Source organism: Onychomys torridus, chromosome 9 (genome assembly GCF_903995425.1).
Source record: "Onychomys torridus chromosome 9, mOncTor1.1, whole genome shotgun sequence".
NCBI lineage: Eukaryota > Metazoa > Chordata > Mammalia > Rodentia > Cricetidae > Onychomys > Onychomys torridus.
The window spans coordinates 40,880,243-40,898,282 of NC_050451.1; the positions used below are offsets into that span (position 1 = coordinate 40,880,243).

Below are 18,040 nucleotides of genomic sequence, written 5' to 3' on the forward strand. Positions count from 1 at the left end.
GGCTCTACCTCCCAAGTGCTGGGATTAAAGGTGTGTGCCACCACCGCCTGGCCTGGCATAAATGATTATTTTATAATCGCTGAGGGACCACAGAGCCGGGTGGGACTGGAGAAACCTTCCTACTACAAGCCACCCTGGATTGCATGAGATTAGTCCAGTCTAAAAGCCAGGCAATGGTGGCACACTAGGTACCAGCACTAGAAAGGATGATAGAGCAAGTGATAAGGCTGAGCAGAGAAAGAAATATAAAGCAGGAGACAGGAGTTCGGTGCCCTTTCAGCTGAAGACTCAGGGGCATCCAGTCTGAGGATTCGTGGCGACAACAGGATCTTGCCCTTGTGGCTGAGGAGTTGGTGAGGTGAGAAGCGGCCATGGCTTGTTTCCTCTGAACTTTCAGCATTTACCCTGATATCTGGCTCCAGGTTTTTATTGTAAGACCAATTAGGATTGGTGCAACAGAAGGACACATGGCTGCTAGTGGGTAAAAGAGGAGCTTGTAGTTCAGGACCTCGTGTGGCAATATACACAAGGTCAAGGGCATGATAGCTGTATTGGCGCAGAGGCACTGGATATTGGGGTGCTCCCCAAATTGGCCAGTGAAGTGTTTGTAGGAGTACATCAATAAAGTTTATGAAGGACAGGAGTTTTAGTTATGAATTAGACCTATTTCCAGACCTCTTTAAGGGGCGTCCTGAATGTCTACTTCAGTGAATGGGAACACAATTCATTAGGTGGAGAGCAGTCATCGCAGGGAGCGACATCGGAATGCTATCAGTTAGGCGCCGTTGTCAATGGGATGGTAGGAGAGCACCCCAGCTTCCTCCAAGCAGCAGCCATCAAAACTATCCGCGCCATCAACCGTGCTGCTCTGACGCTCACCCACTTGTTCACTGACCTCACCAGTAAGAATTTTCTCAGCGCCAATTCTGTACTGGTCCTGAAAAACAATCCAATTACCAACGTACAAAAATATTTTTTTTTTTATTGCGGAGTCATCCTGGGGTTCCCCAGGGACCCTATTCCTTGTATGGGGTCTATACACTTTCCAAAGAAGAGGGGAGTCTGCAGGTCACCCAGACTCACGCCCATGCCAGCACTCCACGTGGAGAACTGTTCTGTTCCTGCTGACGTTCTCAGTCCCTCCATGTCACCTCTACTTCATCTGTCCTGTACCTGCGGAAAACAGGAAACACTGTGACCACCCCTCAGCACTTCGTTTTCTGAGACAGCGTCTGCGGCTCAGGCTTGTCTCAAATCACAATCCTCCCTCCTGCCTTGGCCTCCCACATGCTGGGATTACAGGTGCGCGCCACCATACCCATCACCCACAGCATCATCTGTTCTTCTCGACCCTCATGTTCTTCGACTTGCTTACCTGTTGATTTTACCTCTCCCGTACCTACTCTCTCCTCTCTCAGAGGAGGATAACACTCACCTCTGTGTAATTCCAGACTCTTTGAGAGGGGTCCTGTGTCCAGCCTGAAACATCTCCCAACCTGCTTGGGCTATCATGGCTCCATTGTCAATGCAGAATCTGGGGAAGAAGAGAGGATGCATCTTGTGGCCTAAACACAGAAAAACCATCATAACGGGAAGAGAAGAACTCGAGACAAAGAAAAGGACCTCACCTCTCATCTGTTGCAAAGAGCTGGGCCCCCCGCTCCTGGCACATTGCCGCCATCATCTCCTGCAGCCTCGTGTTACCTGTGAAGGGACAGGAACCACAGTGAACTTAGGGTTGGCCATCTCACTATCAAACCAACTGTGCTCCCAGGGCAGTTTACTGTAGGAGACTGGGGAAGAGGACTGGGAAGGAGATGAAACAGACACTCCTCCGATCGCTGGTAATTGAGGGCATCGGGAGGAGGCTGACTATCAGGACTAGGAGGAAGGCACACTGCCCGGTGGTGATACACACATCCAACTCCTCCTACGATGAGGGCTTCCTTGGAGCCACAGTGTGCCATGGCTCGCTCTGTGATCTCCACTAGCATTGCAAACACAGTTTCCTGTGGGGACAGACAAGGGGACATCAGAGCAGCGTCCCAGCTTAGCTCGGCTCTACTCCAGAACAAGTCTTGCATCCCAGCTTGTCACTCTTTTACCTGTAAGGAGAAACACAGGTCCTCAGGAGTACACTCCCCCGTGGCCAGCATTCTCTGCGCTGCATCCTGCAATTAAAGGGGAAACAACCCAGAAGATGAGTATCGGTATGAGGCTTCCATGAAGACCAAAATCCCTGCACCTGGAAGGATTGCTGACTTCATTACAACTGAGATCACAGGAGTGCTGCACCCCACATTGTCTTCTCCTTTCCTTTTTGTTTATTTGTTTTTCAAGTCTTGTTTTATGTTGTTTTTGTTTTCTCGAGACAGGGTTTCTCTGTAGCTTTGGAGGCTGTCCTGGAACTCACTCTGTAGCCCAGGCTGGCCTCGAACTCACAGAGCTCTGCCTGCCTCTGCCTCCCGAGTGCTGGGAAAGGCGTGCACCACCACCGCCACCTGGCTGTTTTCAAGTCTTTTTCCCATGTAGGAGGGATTGTTTTGCCCTACACTGCATCCCTATTATTAGAATAGTGCCTGGCACACAGAAGGATACAGTACCTGCTAAATGAATCTACCGGCACCTATCAGGAGTGAATGCTTATGCAGGAAATAAACAGTGAGCAAAGCAGACACATCACTTTAAAAGCAGGATGTGCTCCTGTCTTCTTACCCTCTCACGCTCTCACCTCGATGAAGGACAGAATCCCTGAGAATGAGACATCCATCCCCTTTACAGTGTAGGGCAGCTCAACTAGCTTCTTGCCTCTATGTAGAAATGAATAAAGGCACTAAACCCAGGGTCAGCCGGTTGCTCACCCTCCAAACACCCTCCCACAGCCCACCACTACACATGAAAGGAAGCTCTAAAGCACGAGTGGCCAGTGCTCTTACCGCTTTGCCATCTGCTCAATGTTGTAGCCCGGACTTGGGTCATTGGAAATCTACCGTCAGGAGGAGGAGAAGGAGGCAGAGAAGTGTGAACGCATCATGTAAAATGCACTCTTCTACACACATGAATATACCCATCACTCTGGGCTTCCTCCCCAAATCAAGGGGAAGAAAAGCAATCAGTATGTATTTTTATAATTTGTATACACAGAGAGGAACAAACATGTTTGTACCAAGTAATAGATAACATATAGACATAAATGCTTTATTTTCTACCTATGTTAAAGAAAGTGGCAGAGGATGAAATTAGATATTCAAGAAGCCCAAGATCTAGTTACTATTTCCTGCATTTTATTTCTTTTGCTCCCCAGATCCACATCTTAGCACTCCACAGTCTCAACGGCCTACCTTCAGCACTCGAGCGAAACGGTCCAGACAGTTCCCCACAGCAATGTCAATTGTTTCCCCAAAGATGCGGTAACGATGTTCCGAGTAGGAAATCACCTAAGAAGGATGAGAATGCCCAGGAAACTTCAAGTCTATAAAGAGGAGCATTTAGCTATGTGCCAACACTAGACATTCCAGTAAGAAGGGAAGGGAAGTTGTCTACAGTGGCTTACACCTGTGATTCTAGTGCTGGTGAGGCTGAGGCAGGCAGCCACGTCTGGCTACACAGTGAAATTTAAGGCCAGCCTAGACATACAGCAAGACCCATCTCAAGAAAACCAAACCAGGAGTTGGTAAAATGGCTCAGTAGGCAAAAACACTTGTCATGTGAGCCTAGAGACCTGAGCTTGATCCCCGGAACCTATATAAAGGTGGACTCCTGAAGGTTGTCCCAGTTATGCGCACGCACACACACACATCTCATATATACACAAAATAAATAAACCCAAATATGATCAAGATATTACACACATGTATAGAGTTGCCAAATTAAAAAAAAGTTCAAAGAAGCAATAAACCAGTGTTTACTTTGAAGCATACATACTAAAATTGTAATGATGCAGAGATTAGCAGAGCTCCTGTGCAAAGATTACACAAACTCAAACATCCTGCATTATGTAGTCTAACAAACAGAAACCACACACAGACACAGACAGATACACACACCAAAAACAAACCCTAAAAAATAAGAATACAAACCAAAGCCAAAACAGAGTTTGTTGTGATGATCCACACAGACATTCCATGAGAAAATAGAAAAAGAGTGTGCCAGACATGGTGGCACAAACCTGTAATCACAGCCCTTGGGAGGAGTTGGGAAGATCAAAATAATACAGGGAAACCTGTCTACCTACCACAGTGAGACCCTGTCATAGACAGCATAAAACAACACAAATGGCAGGCTTGTGACCCCAGCTGCTTAGGCTGAGAAAGGAGAACCGTGAGTCTGGGGCTGGGTTATCTAGAGATTCTGATTTTCAAAAAAGGAGGGGAACAGGGTGGACAAATGGAGAAAAATATATTTGTGGGGCTGGAGAGATGGCCCAACAGTTAAAAGCACCTGCTGCTCTTCCAAAGGACCTGGGTTCAATTCCCAGCACTCACATGGTAGCTCACAACTGTCTATGACTCCAGTTCCTCAGATCTAATGCCTTCTTCTGTCTTCCTTGGGCTCCTACATATATGCAGGCAAAACACCCACATACATAAAATATATCTAATCTATCTATCTATCTTAAAGGGTTAAATCCACATTCCTTCCTTTTTAAACTGGAAATTCTAGGAGCATGTATAAAGTTCTAACATTTTAATTCTCTTCTAAAACTTGCAACTTTACACTCTGTTCTGTTTCCTATATTATCTTAGGTCCAAAAGAGCTGGGTTTTGTCTCAGCAGCTCCTACCACTCAGGTAGAATACCTCAGAATTATGAAGAAACACGAAGATTCCTCTTAGGTACCTGAGTATTTCCTCCGCTGACATACAAAACAGTTGGACTAATGGCTCCAGTGACGAGACGGCCCATTTCAATGTGGCCTATGCAGTGGTTCACACCTAGCAAAGGCTTATTCCACAACTGGGCCACAGTACGGGCAACGACAGCCACAGAAGCCAGTGGGGCTCCCATACCAGGACCTGACGGGGCACAGATGGGAATTAGAGTCCTGGAAGTTAGGAGAAACAGGTGAAGAAAGCAGACTTGAGAATGTGTACAGGTAGTGACTGTGGCTCCACCCACGTCCCTCCCTTGCTGACCACTCTCCCAGACTTACCTTTGGTGTAAGCGATGCAGTCAATGTCCTGGGAGGTGAGCCCAGCTTCTGTCATGGCCTCCTGCAGGAGGTCCAGGATAACAGCACGATGGTGCCTGGCCGTGTCACCTGGAAGGAACCCTAAGGAATACCGATCAAGAGCCGTGTAAGAAGGTAGGTGGTAGGTTGGTGCAGTGGGAACGGTGATACGGGGCTATAAACTGTAAATCATTATAACTAGGTTCAAACACATTTCATTAATCAAAATGGGAACCATTTTAACCAACACATTTTGCCAAGAAACCAGTTTGTTAGTTGGGTGAGGTGGCGCACGCCTTTAATCCCTGCACTCGGGAGGCAGAGGTAGGCGGATCTCTGAGTCTGAGGCCAGCCGGGTCTACAAAGGGAGTTCTAGGACAGTCAGAGCCTTGTACAAAGACCTTGCCTCAAAAACAAACAAACAGGGGGCTGGAAAGATGGCTCAGAGGTTAAGAGCACCCACTGCTCTTCCAGAGGTCCTGAGTTCAATTCCCAGCAACCACATGGTGGCTCACAACCATCTGTAATGAGATCTGGTGCCCTCTTCTGGTCATACATGCTGTATACATAATAAATAAATCCATCTTTAAAAACAAACAAAATAAACAAATAAAAATCAAGACAAAAAACTGGGTTCGTTTATTCCCAAAGCAAACCTGTGTTTCAACAAATTCTCAGAAAGCACTTTCTGCACCCTCCTCGGGTGTGGTTTCAAAAAGTTGTCAAGATGCTCAAGAATGGTAGGCAGTTGATGGGCTGTCAGGCAAGTGTAGTGGATGAGGTGAGGCTTCCACAGTTGACTTCATTCATTTTTTGAAGCACTGGTTATGTATGCCACATGCAGTCAGACACTGTTCTGAATTGGGCCGGTTGTTTGCCAACGCAGACTGCAGTTTTGGTGCATCTCAATGACTTGCTGAGGACACTTCTCAAATGCAATGGTTTCACTGGGATTTAGAAAGCTAGAGTGGACCGGAGCCCCAGCAGACCACCAGTGTCTGGGACCATTTTTGGTGAAAGTTTGGCTTTGGGAAGTGCTTTGGGGCCATTAAGCTGGCTGTGGCCAGTTTTCCTATACAATCCACCTTTTGTCATTGTCATAATCTGACTGAGTCCCGGGTGAGAGCTGAAGATAATGGCTATTTCAACTTTGTCTGTTTATGAGGCATCAACTTACTGAGCTTTTTAAAAAAACTTTCTGGGGCTGGAGAGATGGCTCAGAGGTTAAGAGCACTGACTGCTCTCCCAGAGGTCCTGAGTTCAATTCCCAGCACCCACATGGTGGCTCACAACCTTCTGTAATGAGATCTGGTGCCCTCTTCTGTATACATAATAAATAAATGTTAAAAAAAACTTCCCAACTCACTTCAAATATCCAATGGTCACTGACTGGCCCACATTGAGTTCTCTGGCAAGTTTTTCTGTAGATTGGCTTCCACAGCTGCTCACAATAACAAGGTCACAGTTTCAATAGCCAGCCATTTCAGGGCTCTCAACCAAGGTCCTGTCCGTTGCCAAAATGTTATGTCTTCTTTGTTTTAAGCTGTCTCCACTGCCCCCTGCCCATTCTGAACTCAAAGTAATTGCTTAATTCTATTTCTATTATCTCTTTATTTTGAGACAGGGTCTTACAATGTAGCCCTGGATGGCCTGAGATTTGCTCTATAGACCAGGCTGGCCCCAAACTCAGAGATCTGCTCGCTTCTGTCTCCTGGAGTTCTGGGATTACAGGTTTGAGCTTTGGTTTTACTTTTTGTCTAACATCATTTCCATATTGTAGAAGATAAATATAAATAAACAGCAAGTAATGTTATTATAAAAAAAAACCCCAAAACCAAAAACTCACCCCAAACCCAAACAAAATGTGATAAATGCACTTCATAAAAATGAAATATAATGACACTGTAGAATTTTCCTAGCTAAGCAAAATAGCACCTGCCTGCAGTCCCAGCGCATGGGAGGTAAAGGCTGGCAAGAGGGGAAGCAGGGAGAGGGAGAGAATGATAATGAATGACTATACATTTATTCCAGTCTCAAACAACAAATGTCAACAATGCAAAAACTGCAGTTACTTCTGCACCGGCCTATTAGAAATAAAAACCAACAAAATAATGTTTTAAAGATGTAGAAAAAAAAAATCCATTTACTTGCATAGGTTTCAAGCCCCTAATTTTGAGACAAGGTCACACATAACCCAGATGGCCTTAAACTCAAATCCTCTTGTCTCAGCCTCTCTAGTGTTGTGATTATATATTGCACCACAACTCAGCTTTCTTTCCAAACTCTATACAGGCTACTTAGGTTTCAGAGATGCCCATGTTCACATACAACCATCAGAATCAATTCAACTTACACACATCTCCTACTCTTTAGTGACTTTCTCTGTGCTCCCACAGAACCCTACAGTACACAAGGTCATGTTGTTGGACTTAACTATAGCACTACACGTGTCAGTAGCTTCCCCTTTAACTGAAGTAACCCAGTCCCAGTGCCTAAAGGACGGAGTCCTAAGCACACATATTCTTCTACTATGTAACCTGAAACACCACATCTGTTTGGGGAGCCTTTACAGCTACATGCAGCTTATATGTGTGTGCAGATGCTTTGGGGGAGGGTAGGCAAGATGCAATTTGTAAACAATCTTAACTGAGAATTGTGCAATGTCTGGTGCTTTCACATAGTTCTCAAGACCCACTGATATTCATTTCCACTCTAATAAATTAGAGTAATGAAAACCAGACACCTAAAACAGATTGAAAATACAGTAACTTCTGATATCCGCCCTGCTGTCCTTTCTCATTCTAAACTATTATACGTTATCATGCGGTAGTGTAAAGCAACCTCTATGTGCGACTACAGAGCGGCCTCGGAACACTTATTTTCAAATGCTTGGCACATAAAAGGTGCTCAATAAAACCTGCAGACAACCGGGCGGAGTGCTCACACCTTTATTCCCAGCACTCGGGAGGCATAGGGAGACTGAGTTCGAGACCGGCCTGGCCTACACAGCAAGTTCCAGGACAGTCGGGGTTACACAGTGAGGCCCTGTCTCAAACTACTAAAAAAACAAAAAAGAAAACCCTGAACGAAGCCACTTGTGTCCGTGTGCCTGTGACACTTCTAGCCGCGGGAGTTAGCAACCAAACGCGCATCAAGCGTTTGTAAAAGGCTGTCTGGGCGCAGATACCAACACCCGGGAAGCCGAAGCAGGCAACCGGACAGACCCTGTGAAAGGGACGAGGCGCCGGCGACCCCGGCCGCAGCCACTCACCGGTGCCCGGGGCCGTGACGTAAGTGCGCCGCGGGTTCGCCAGCACCGTGCCGTCGCGCACCACGCCCACGCCGATCTTGTTGGCGCTGCCTTCGAACCCCAGCACCGCGGGCATGGCGCGCCCCGACTCGGGATCCCGGAGGGCAGAACGAGTCGGAACCGGCACCACCACGAACAGCCCAGAACCAAGCGAAGGGACCTTCGGGCGCCAGAAGTGACGTCACGAGGAGCCAGGTGGACCAATCGCCGCACTCCCGGTCCACGTGGGGGGGAGGGCGATCCGCGTCACGTGACCACGCCAACCTCCCACGTGGGCGCAGGCAGGCTCCATTCTTTGTGCTGTGAGGGCTCCCTGGCTCCGTCGGGAGGTCAGGTAGCTCGTTCTAGCGGGTTCGGCGACCTTGCTCGCTGGCGGGCCTAACGGGGGCGAGGGGCTGCGATGCCCGGGGCGGGGAGGCTGGGCGAACCGGGCCGTCGGTGTGCGAACGCCGGGGGGGAGGCTGGCTTCCTCTGGTGTGACTTCTTATCTGTCGTTTCTTATCTGTAGGCAGCGCAGTAAACACTGCTTCGGTGCTCCGCGCGCCTAAGGGCTTTCGTCACAGGGATGCCGAAGCGTGGGAAGAGAGCGGCGGCCGAAGACGGGGAAGAACCCCAGTCACCGGGTAAGGAGGCGAAATGAGCATGGGCCGTACCCGACCCCCGACAAGTCTATAGGACTCTACTAGAAGCCACCGTGAACTACGGTAAACACGGACCAAGTTGCATTGCAGGAGTCCGCGAAGTTAGGGTAGCCAGTGTGCGTCTCATGGGACTGTAGTTAACACTGGCCTGAGGTTGGAAACCGCCAGCTCTTAATGCTTTACTCGTTTTACAGAGCCAGAGACCAAGAAGAATAAAGGGGCAGCAAAGAAAAACGAGAAAGGGGCCGCAGGGGAGGGCCCTGTTCTGTATGAGGACCCTCCAGATCAGAAAACCTCACCCAGTGGCAAATCTGCCACTCTCAAGATATGCTCCTGGAATGTGGATGGGCTTCGAGCCTGGATTAAGAAGAAAGGTTTAGATGTGAGTACAGTTCAAGAGGGAAGTAGACTTTCCTTGATAGACTAAAGAACAATCCTCTTGTTTCCTTTGAGTGCAGAGGATGTTACTTTTCTCTTGCCTGTTTAGAGGGGAGGGGGTACGGCGACGACTGTCTGTTCCTTCAATCCCAATCACCTTGTTTCATATCCTTTTTAACTAGTCGCTAGAATGTCGGAGTGAAAAAAAAAAAACTGGTCTCTAGCGTGTTCCTGATCCCAATAACTAGTGAAGATTTAAGTGGGGAGGGGCTGGTGAGAAGGCTCAGCAGTTAGGAGCACTTTGCTGTGCTTTCGGAGATTCCAATTAGGTTTCCAGCACCCAAGTCAGGCGGCTCACAGTCATTTTTGTCAGTCACATGATTATTTATATTCTGCCTCTCGAATTCCTTATGTACAGGGACTCTTGTTATGGGGTATAGTATATAGCCCATAAAAAGATTTTAACTTTTCACGGTTTCATTCAGTGGGTAAAGGAAGAAGCACCAGATATCTTGTGCCTCCAAGAAACCAAATGCTCAGAGAACAAACTCCCGGCTGAACTTCAAGACCTGCCTGGACTCACCCATCAGTACTGGTCGGCTCCATCAGACAAAGAAGGATATAGTGGTGTGGGTTTACTTTCCCGCCAGTGCCCACTCAAAGTCTCTTATGGCATTGGTAAGACCCTGTGGAGTTTTCTGTTGGAATGATGTTTGCCAATTGCTAACTCTGCTGCTTCTTAGATTGTTGTTTTAAATCTTGTGATGGCTTTCATTTTTTTAGGCGAGGAAGAGCATGATCAAGAAGGCCGGGTGATTGTGGCTGAGTTTGACTCCTTCGTCCTGGTAACAGCCTACGTTCCCAATGCAGGCAGGGGTCTGGTAAGACTGGAGTACCGACAGCGGTGGGATGAAGCTTTTCGTAAGTTTCTGAAGGACTTGGCTTCCCGAAAGCCACTTGTGTTATGTGGAGATCTCAATGTGGCTCATGAAGAAATTGACCTTCGTAATCCCAAAGGAAACAAAAAGAATGCTGGCTTTACTCCCCAGGAGCGCCAGGGCTTTGGGGAGTTGCTCCAGGAAGTACCACTGGCTGACAGCTTCCGACATCTCTACCCCAACACCGCCTATGCTTACACTTTCTGGACTTACATGATGAATGCTCGGTCTAAGAATGTTGGTTGGCGCCTTGACTACTTTCTGTTGTCACACTCCCTTCTACCTGCACTGTGTGACAGCAAGATCCGCTCCAAGGCTCTTGGCAGTGATCACTGTCCCATCACCCTTTACCTAGCGCTGTGACACCCCTGCTGAAGTAACTTTACGCCTGGGAAGTAGCCGCCTCTCCCCCAGTAATTTAGTAGCTTTCTAGTAAAGTCCAATGTATTTCTTATCTCTTCTTTAGGTGTCCTGTAGGCCCAGGTTTTGTTTTTTATATGTGCCCCCCTCAGTCTGAAGTGTTAAACCAAACTTGTGGTTTACTTCAACCATCCAACTGAAAATAAAAAGGCCCTGCTTCCAACTTTGTTTCCCTTTTGTGAATCTACAAGTTCCCTTTTTATTTTTTCATACACAAAAGGTGTTAAGTGGGAAAGGTTAGAGTCATGACATTATTTATTTACAAGCACGGATGAATCCCTAACCTCTCCCGAGACAGTGACCCTACCTCAGCCCAGTTGAGTACTGCAACTGGAAGTAAGGAAGATGGGAAGGAGGAATTCAGGGAAATACAGGATCGGGGGGACATTTCCCATATTAAATAGTTCTATCTACATCAGTTCCTGTAGTTCTGTACAGAGCAGTGGCTGACCCCACCCCACAGGACAAGAAATGTGGGGAGAAGGGACTGAGGATAGGCCAGAGCCAGCCCCTGGTCAAGTGCAATAGCAGCAGCAAGGTCCTAATGGTGCACAAGAGGGAGGGCAACACCCCCACACTTCCCACCCCCACCCTGCCCTGGAATGTATAAGGGTCAGGAATGGTTCTCAGGGAGCACACAGGAAGGACATGGCTAGAACCACCTTTAGGATCCCAGGCTTAGGGGCAATGTTTCGCCTAGTTAGCCTAAACAGCAACCCTTGGAGGAAAGCAGACAGCCAGCAATGGTCTTACCTACCCTTCCAAACCTAAGTAAGGGACTGGTTCCTTCCTACCTCTCCCCAGGGAAAAGGGAGGCAGCTGCTTGGCTTCCTTGCAGAAGTCCAGAGAGCCTTTTGTAGTGTTAATGTTGCTACCAGGCAGCCGCCAGGCACAGACTGGATCAAGGGCTCAGGAGAAGTTCTGGACAGGATGGCTGACCTTCATACAGCCCCAATAAAGGGCCCGGCCCAAACATAGAACAGCCAGCAAAATGACAAATGCCCAGGCTGCGTAGATACCTCCATATTGCTGTGCATGCTTCCATGTGCCAAACTGACAGATGAGGAAGAAGAGAAAGAAGAGGTTACTTTCAGTGTTTGCTGCTTCAGTGTTAGGAACAGTAATACAACACCAACTTCTGCTCTGTACCCTAGTCCCTTGTAACCCTTCAGCTGAGGACCTTTCCAAGATCAGGTGGTTTAGCTTCCTTCCCTTATGCAGGAAAGTACTCCTGCCACCCCAGACATCTGCCAGTGTTTCTCAGGTCTTAACAAGTGAACCAGGATTCCTAATAACACAACATTTTTCTCTCTAGAGTGGGAATAACTTCTTTTACTTCTTAGTTTATTAGTCACTTTTAACTTTAGTTTACCTGTACCTGAAAGTGTCCCCCCACCCTGTCACCATATTCTTTCACTTTAGTTTGTTTTTTTAAGGCAAGGGTCTTATGTAGCCAACCTGAGCAGCCTCAAATCCTGTAGTTGAGAATGACCTTGAAATCTGATCCTCCTAAGTGCTGGGACCTAGGCTTGCACCACCATGCTTAGCTCATATGGTGCTGAGATCACACCCAGGGCTTCATGTATGTTGGCCAACACTCTTACCAGCTAAGCCACATCTGGAACTGGCAACAATCCCTTCCCTGTTTTTGTATTATAGATGGGGCCTTGCTATGTAGCCCAGGCTACCTTAGAACTGCCTCCATTCTTGGAGTCAAGGACATACCCCAACACCCAGCTCTTTCACCATTCTTTAAGGTACCAACTTCTCAGATCTTAGCCTGCTGATAGGCAAATAAGAGGTCTGCACCAGGACTACTCACAGCAAGGCCAGTGGCAGTGACTGCCAAGAGTAAACCAAGCAAGAAGCAGCAGATACATCTCTTCCGAGGATATCTGCGCCCAATAGATGACCTGTGGGGAGCCAACAGAAGTGGGTATTTGGAAACAGCCCTGATGATTTTATGCCATACATTACCCAGTTACCAGTGCAATGCCTAACCACTTACACTTTCCTGCAGTGAGGGCATCGTGCCAAGGTTCGGTCTGTGAATTCTGTCCACTATGGAAAAAGAAAAACAACCATGGGAAGAAGGTTCTCCTCAATGAGAACCCCAAGGCAAGAAAAATGAGAAATAGGATAGTCTTTTTCAGGATTTATTACTATTCCTAGTACTTGCCTCCTTCAGGGTTTCCCAATATCCCTCCTCACCAGAAACGTATTCTTGCAATGTCCACAGATGACCCTGACACCCATTGGCTGGGGTTCTGGACTCAGAGGTCCTGGATGCACAGGCCCTAGGTTGATGATTCTTTTGCTATACAGAGGGAAAAGTATGCTTTTAAAAGTTCTTCATTTTAACTGGATCTGATGACACACAGAATCCCAGCAGAACAACCAAGAATCCACAGTGCTATACAGAGCTTCCTGCCTCCACCTCACAGGTGCTGGGACTGATGATAGGCATGCACCACCTTGCCCAGCTTCAGGTTTGGTTTGGTTTCTTTACAGTTTTGCCCAAGCATGGCCTTCCCACCTTGTCTCTTACCAGTAGGGCCGAGGGCAGGCAATCCGCTGGGAAGTCACCTTGCAGATAAGGAGACAATTACAGGGACATCGAACATACTTCTTTCCAGGGGGTGCATTCTTGATGGGCTGGAGGACAGTGAATAAAGGAACAATGGGTATATCAGCAAGCAAGCCCGTTATCCCAACCCTCTCCAACATCACTGAGAAAGGAAAAGTCAAGACATTTGAGAGATACAAATGTTGCCAGCATATAGTAGTCTGTAATCTCAGCACTCAGGAGGCAGAGGCAGGCAGGAAGAAGGAAGAGTGCAGAGTCTGAGGTGAGCCTGTCTCAAAAAAAAAAAAAAAAAAAAGACAAAACAAAACAGGAGAACCCCAAAATACAAAAATCAAAAGCAACTACAACAACTGCCAATGAGAACTACGCTTCAGGATCCGGGAAAGGCGTAAAAGTGAGAGCTGGTGGATGTTGTCTTTCGTGAGCAGCTTCTGAAGAAATGGCTGCTGAAGATCCAGGAACTGAAAGTGGAGTTTCACGAAGAGGTCTTGAACAGGGTCTAGAATCGGAAAGCGGATCCAGGAAACGGGGCCCATTTTTGCAGAGATAGGTATAACTAACTCACAGTGGCTTCGTTGCAGACACCACATTTGACTACATGCTGATGCATCTTGCCTTCCACATTGATCGGAGACTGACAGACTCGACAGGTAATCATGGGGGCACTCCCACTATCCGGGCTAGTCAGGGGTGAGTAGGGGGGTGGGTCCTCTCCAGGCAACACGGCTGGATGCCCCTCGGGGAACGGGGGAAATGCTGAAGAGGAAGCAGACAAAAGCCAATCATCCTTGGGACACTTCCCACGGAAGCTCCACGGCGGTGGCCAACCCTCCTGACAAAAGCTCAGACCCCCTTTCGTGCCCGGCTCCCGCAGCGATGGCGGAGGAAGGATGCCTCGCCCCGTGACAGGTGCCATGGTGCTGCACCTGGCGCCGGAGCAGGCTCCGCCCCCCTCCGACCCGATCCGCCCCTAGGCCCGGGTGCACCTCACACCGCCGGCTTACCCTGGGGCGGGGCATGTTTACCGGCTCCGTACGGAGGTGCGGAGGGCGTCAGGCCTCCACCGGGCCCTGTCGCGTTCCCGCCCGGGCCCGCTAAGCCGTTGCCTCCAGCGCCGCCATCGCCGGCCTCGGACAGCAGCGGAGAGCGCTCTCCGTCCGCCGCCATGGCGCCTCCCGCTCAGTCAGCCAGCCACCAGCTGCCGCCACCGCCACCACCACCGCCGCCGCCGCCGCCGCCGCCGCTACCGGGTCCCCAAGGCGCCTGCGCGCCGCGTTCGCCCGCAGCCAGTGCCGCCCCGCCCCGCCCCGCTCACGTGACAGGCTGGCCCCGCCCCTCCGCGCTGTCATTCGCGGAGGGAAAAGTAGTTCCCGGTTGGTGATGGAGCCTCCCTTACTCCATTGGACAGCGACGTGGGGGGGGGGTGTCGCGTCACTGTCACATGACCTGCCAGCAGCTGCTGAGTCCGTAAACACTGCACGTGACGACGAGTTGTGCGAGCCATTGGAAGTGCGGCCATGGCGCTACCTCCGGCCCAGGGGGGCGGCGGCTCCGCTCGCGTCACGTGGCCCGCCTGTCGCGTGAGCCGCCCCTCATTGGTCCGAAGTCTCCCGTGGGACTCAACGCTATTGGCCCAAACTTAGCGCCCGAACGTGAGGGCGGCTTCCGTGCTTCCGGGCAGCCAGGCCGGGTGTCCTGGCCTGCAGTGGGCCGCGGGGACCGCACTGTGTCCTGGATAAGCGTTGGAAAGCCCGGAGGACCTGGGGGGCTTTGCACGTTTTGCCCGGCATGGCCCAAGGCCCCGGAATTCAGCCCCCAGCTCTGCAGACAACCGGTGACACGGAAGCGCATGTCTGTAAATGCACCGAAGGTTAGGAAGCCAGGGAATTCCAGGCCAGCCGCGGAAGCAGCGACCTCTCCTGGACAAAACAAGGTGAAACAGAACCCAGGTGGGCGGGGCACTGGAAAGATGGCTTACTACTTAGGAGTACTTACTGCCAAGTCAAAGGAGCCTAGTTCGGTTCCCAAGGCCCTCCTCGGGCGGTTGCTACCTGTAACTCCAGCTCCAGGAGATCCAATGCCAATTGATGGCTTATCCACACACATGTGGTTTATGTGGGCGCACACGTACACATACATAAAAATAATGCCACCCAAAATTTTAAAAAAAACAGCAGGTCGCAGTGTAGGGCTGTAATCCCAGAATTTGGAAGATGGAGACAGGAGGGCCAGGTTGGAGGCCAGCCTGAGCTACAGGGAGACTGCCTCAAAACCTAGTATGGTGAGCATATTGGTTAGCTCAGTATCAATACTCTGGAAGCTAAGGATGGCCGAGGCAAGGGGATTAGGGGTTTGAGACCAATCTGACACACAGACAAGAGAATTGAGTGATGATGTACCTGTTCCTGCAGGCTAGTGATGGTATCTGGTGAGCTTAGTGGTGACCACACTGGAAGCCCGAGGTTACCTTTCAGCACCTAAAGAAAGTAATAATAATTTGTCTTTTTTTTTTTAAATGGAATTGGACCCAGGGCACAAATATGTCAGAAAAGTACTACTGCTTCTACATCCCCAGTCCTTTTTCAGTTTTGAGACAAGATCCTCCCTGGCTTGGAACTTGGTGATTCTGCCAAGGCCTCCTGAGTAATTGAGCTTGCAGGCGTTTGCCAGTATGCATGGCCGTGAAATTATTATTTCTACAAGGGTCTCTACCAGTATTCAAGTTGGAACCGACTTGAAAGTCTCCTCCTAGAAGATTAGCTCTCGTTAACATCTCCTTTTTTTTTTTTGAGCTGAGCATCAAACCCAGGGCCTTGCCAAGTGCTCTACCACTGAGCTAAATCCTCAACCCCTCATTAGCATCTCAAGGAGCTGTGCAAGCTGCCAAGGAAGAAAAGCAGTTAAAAACCCTGATCAGTTAGCTGTAAAGCTTTCAAACAACAATGACCAGGACAGCAAGATTGGGCGCAATAGTGGAGCCTATATCTTAAGGGTAACCAACAGCCACCTACCTAGTGGCCCAGAATTGTGTGGTACTATAAGCCAACCACTGCTGCCCTCCTAAACCAGTATATTCCCCACAACATTCTAAATACCTTTCCATATGTCTACAGATACGTAAATATGTGTAACTCCCCCCCCCACACACACACACCATGTTTAAGAAGCTTTGCAGCAGATGGAGGCCACTACAATGATCCACAACTAACCAAAATGCAGAGAACAACTGACTGATGTGCCTGTCTCCAGTTGATGCATCTACAACAACCCTTACACCTCAGGCTCAGGGAACATTTTAAAAGAGGGGCAGAAAGACTGAGAGGATGAGAGGACCAGGATGTCTGGTGTACAGTCGTGTCTTCTGCATATGACAGGGATCTGCCCCCATGAAATCGTGACAGTTATTGCCGAAATAAGACCTGCACAATGCCAGTGCCATTGACAGCCTTTAGGTGAAGAGCTACTGGAAGGCAATAACAGCTAAGAAAAGGACAGTCTGTTTTTTCCAGGGATGGGCTTCTGATAGAGTATCCATCCAACCTCCAGTGGTTATCCCTAAACACACACACAGACAAGCAACACTAAATCGACTCAGCACGGTGTATTTATATATAGACGTGTGTGTGTGTGTGTGTGTGTGTGTGTGTGTGTGTGTGTGTGTGTAACAATAAATAAAGAAGATGAGGTCATGAAGATGAGAAGATTTTGTGGGGGGGCATGAGAAGGATTGGAGGGGGAAGAGATACATGTTTGAATACTCAAAATGTTTTTTAAAATTAACCCACAAAAATAATAAAATAAATGTCTTCACCACTGAAGTGAAAATTATATTTTTGTGAGTGTGTCCACTGATGGAAGGAGAGCTCATCATTGTACTTGATGTAGACTGACCTATCAGATACCTACACAAGTGTTTGTTGATTCACCTAGTAAATCAAATCCACTAAATATATTTAGTCGTATTTGGTAGATGGAAGTCTCTAATTGCTATTTTTGTCTTCAGCCAAGAAACTGAATAGAGGTTGTTTTAGTTTTTGTCTTTGTTTTGGTTTTTAAGTAGGGCCTCATTCTTAAACTAGGCTGGTTTTCAATTCCTGGCAAGTCCCACCTCTCCCCAAAGGCTGGAGCTACCATGCCTGACTCTGATATTTTTAGACACACTTTTCCCAGGTCAATTTCTATCATCAGGTCCTTGAACAAGAACTCCATCACTCCCCAACACACACTTGAAGAAATTAGGAGTCTCCAAACACAAAGTTAGAAAGGGTTATAGTTCTGCAAGGAACAGGCCAGTTTGCTGTTCTTGCTGATGTTTTGGTACAAAGATTTTCAAGTATTAATTCTGAGTTCAGGGTAGGTTTCATTATTTGGGACTTGGTTATGCACAAAACCCCAAATCTGCCCTTTTGTGATACCTCCATCCTTGCTAAAGTTGTAGTTTATGATCACTTAAATCTGGTTCTAGCTATGCCAAAAAGTGAAAAATAGAACTAAACTGTAGCTCAGTGGTAGAGCACTTGCCTACCATGTATTATCCCCTGGATTCATGCCTTCCCCTACCCCTCACCCCATCAAAAAAAAAAAAAAAAAAAAAAAA

General features: G+C 48.4%; 3 protein-coding genes across 7 annotated transcripts; 1 reads left to right on the top strand and 2 right to left on the bottom strand.

Moving 5' to 3' along the window:
* Positions 1-962: 962 nt before the first annotated feature.
* LOC118591095 (O-sialoglycoprotein endopeptidase) lies at positions 963-8,674 on the bottom strand. Its single transcript, XM_036199172.1, has 11 exons — positions 8,441-8,674; positions 5,152-5,271; positions 4,839-5,014; positions 3,342-3,437; positions 2,937-2,986; positions 2,732-2,810; positions 2,106-2,171; positions 1,919-2,009; positions 1,629-1,704; positions 1,436-1,534; positions 963-1,173 (listed from the first exon to the last, which is right to left on the bottom strand). The coding sequence occupies exons 1-11, from the start codon at positions 8,553-8,555 to the stop codon at positions 1,134-1,136; spliced, it is 1,008 nt and encodes a 335-aa protein (XP_036055065.1). The 5' UTR covers positions 8,556-8,674; the 3' UTR covers positions 963-1,133.
* A 50-nt stretch (positions 8,675-8,724) lies between these two features.
* Positions 8,725-11,019, top strand: Apex1 (apurinic/apyrimidinic endodeoxyribonuclease 1). 2 transcript variants are annotated; one of them, XM_036199174.1, is made up of 5 exons: positions 8,725-8,808; positions 8,988-9,102; positions 9,315-9,502; positions 9,984-10,176; positions 10,282-11,019. In XM_036199174.1, the coding sequence occupies exons 2-5, from the start codon at positions 9,045-9,047 to the stop codon at positions 10,797-10,799; spliced, it is 957 nt and encodes a 318-aa protein (XP_036055067.1). In that variant the 5' UTR covers positions 8,725-8,808; positions 8,988-9,044; the 3' UTR covers positions 10,800-11,019. The 2 variants fall into 2 exon arrangements, with proteins under 2 accessions (XP_036055067.1, XP_036055066.1); XM_036199173.1 differs by having other exon boundaries at positions 8,731-8,813.
* A 74-nt stretch (positions 11,020-11,093) lies between these two features.
* On the bottom strand, positions 11,094-14,697 carry Pip4p1 (phosphatidylinositol-4,5-bisphosphate 4-phosphatase 1). 4 transcript variants are annotated; one of them, XM_036199176.1, is made up of 7 exons: positions 14,469-14,697; positions 14,009-14,199; positions 13,405-13,511; positions 13,068-13,173; positions 12,865-12,917; positions 12,679-12,769; positions 11,094-11,909 (listed from the first exon to the last, which is right to left on the bottom strand). In XM_036199176.1, exons 1-7 carry the CDS (start codon positions 14,608-14,610, stop codon positions 11,766-11,768), a joined length of 834 nt encoding a protein of 277 aa, XP_036055069.1. In that variant the 5' UTR covers positions 14,611-14,697; the 3' UTR covers positions 11,094-11,765. The 4 variants fall into 4 exon arrangements, with proteins under 4 accessions (XP_036055069.1, XP_036055068.1, XP_036055071.1 ...); XM_036199175.1 differs by having other exon boundaries at positions 14,448-14,697; XM_036199178.1 differs by lacking the exon at positions 13,068-13,173 and having other exon boundaries at positions 14,469-14,675.
* Between the last annotated feature and the right edge of the window lie 3,343 nt (positions 14,698-18,040).

Excerpts from the sequence above, each read along its gene's own strand:
- LOC118591095 (XM_036199172.1), bottom strand. The coding sequence starts at position 8,555 with ATGCCCGCGGTGCTGGGGTTCGAAGGCAGCGCCAACAAGATCGGCGTG. Across the intron at positions 5,272-8,440 it reads CGTCACGGCCCCGGGCACCG|GGTTCCTTCCAGGTGACACG; the intron begins GTGAGTGGCTGC and ends GGTATTCCTTAG. Across the intron at positions 1,705-1,918 it reads CATCGTAGGAGGAGTTGGAT|GTAACACGAGGCTGCAGGAG; the intron begins GTGTGTATCACC and ends GTCCCTTCACAG.
- Apex1 (XM_036199174.1), top strand. The coding sequence starts at position 9,045 with ATGCCGAAGCGTGGGAAGAGAGCGGCGGCCGAAGACGGGGAAGAACCC. Across the intron at positions 9,103-9,314 it reads GGAAGAACCCCAGTCACCGG|AGCCAGAGACCAAGAAGAAT; the intron begins GTAAGGAGGCGA and ends CTCGTTTTACAG. Across the intron at positions 10,177-10,281 it reads CAAAGTCTCTTATGGCATTG|GCGAGGAAGAGCATGATCAA; the intron begins GTAAGACCCTGT and ends TCATTTTTTTAG.
- Pip4p1 (XM_036199175.1), bottom strand. The coding sequence starts at position 14,610 with ATGGCGGCGGACGGAGAGCGCTCTCCGCTGCTGTCCGAGGCCGGCGAT. Across the intron at positions 13,512-14,008 it reads GTGTCTGCAACGAAGCCACT|CCCATCAAGAATGCACCCCC; the intron begins GTGAGTTAGTTA and ends ACTGTCCTCCAG. Across the intron at positions 13,174-13,404 it reads GCCTGCCCTCGGCCCTACTG|CAAAAGAATCATCAACCTAG; the intron begins GTAAGAGACAAG and ends CCCTCTGTATAG.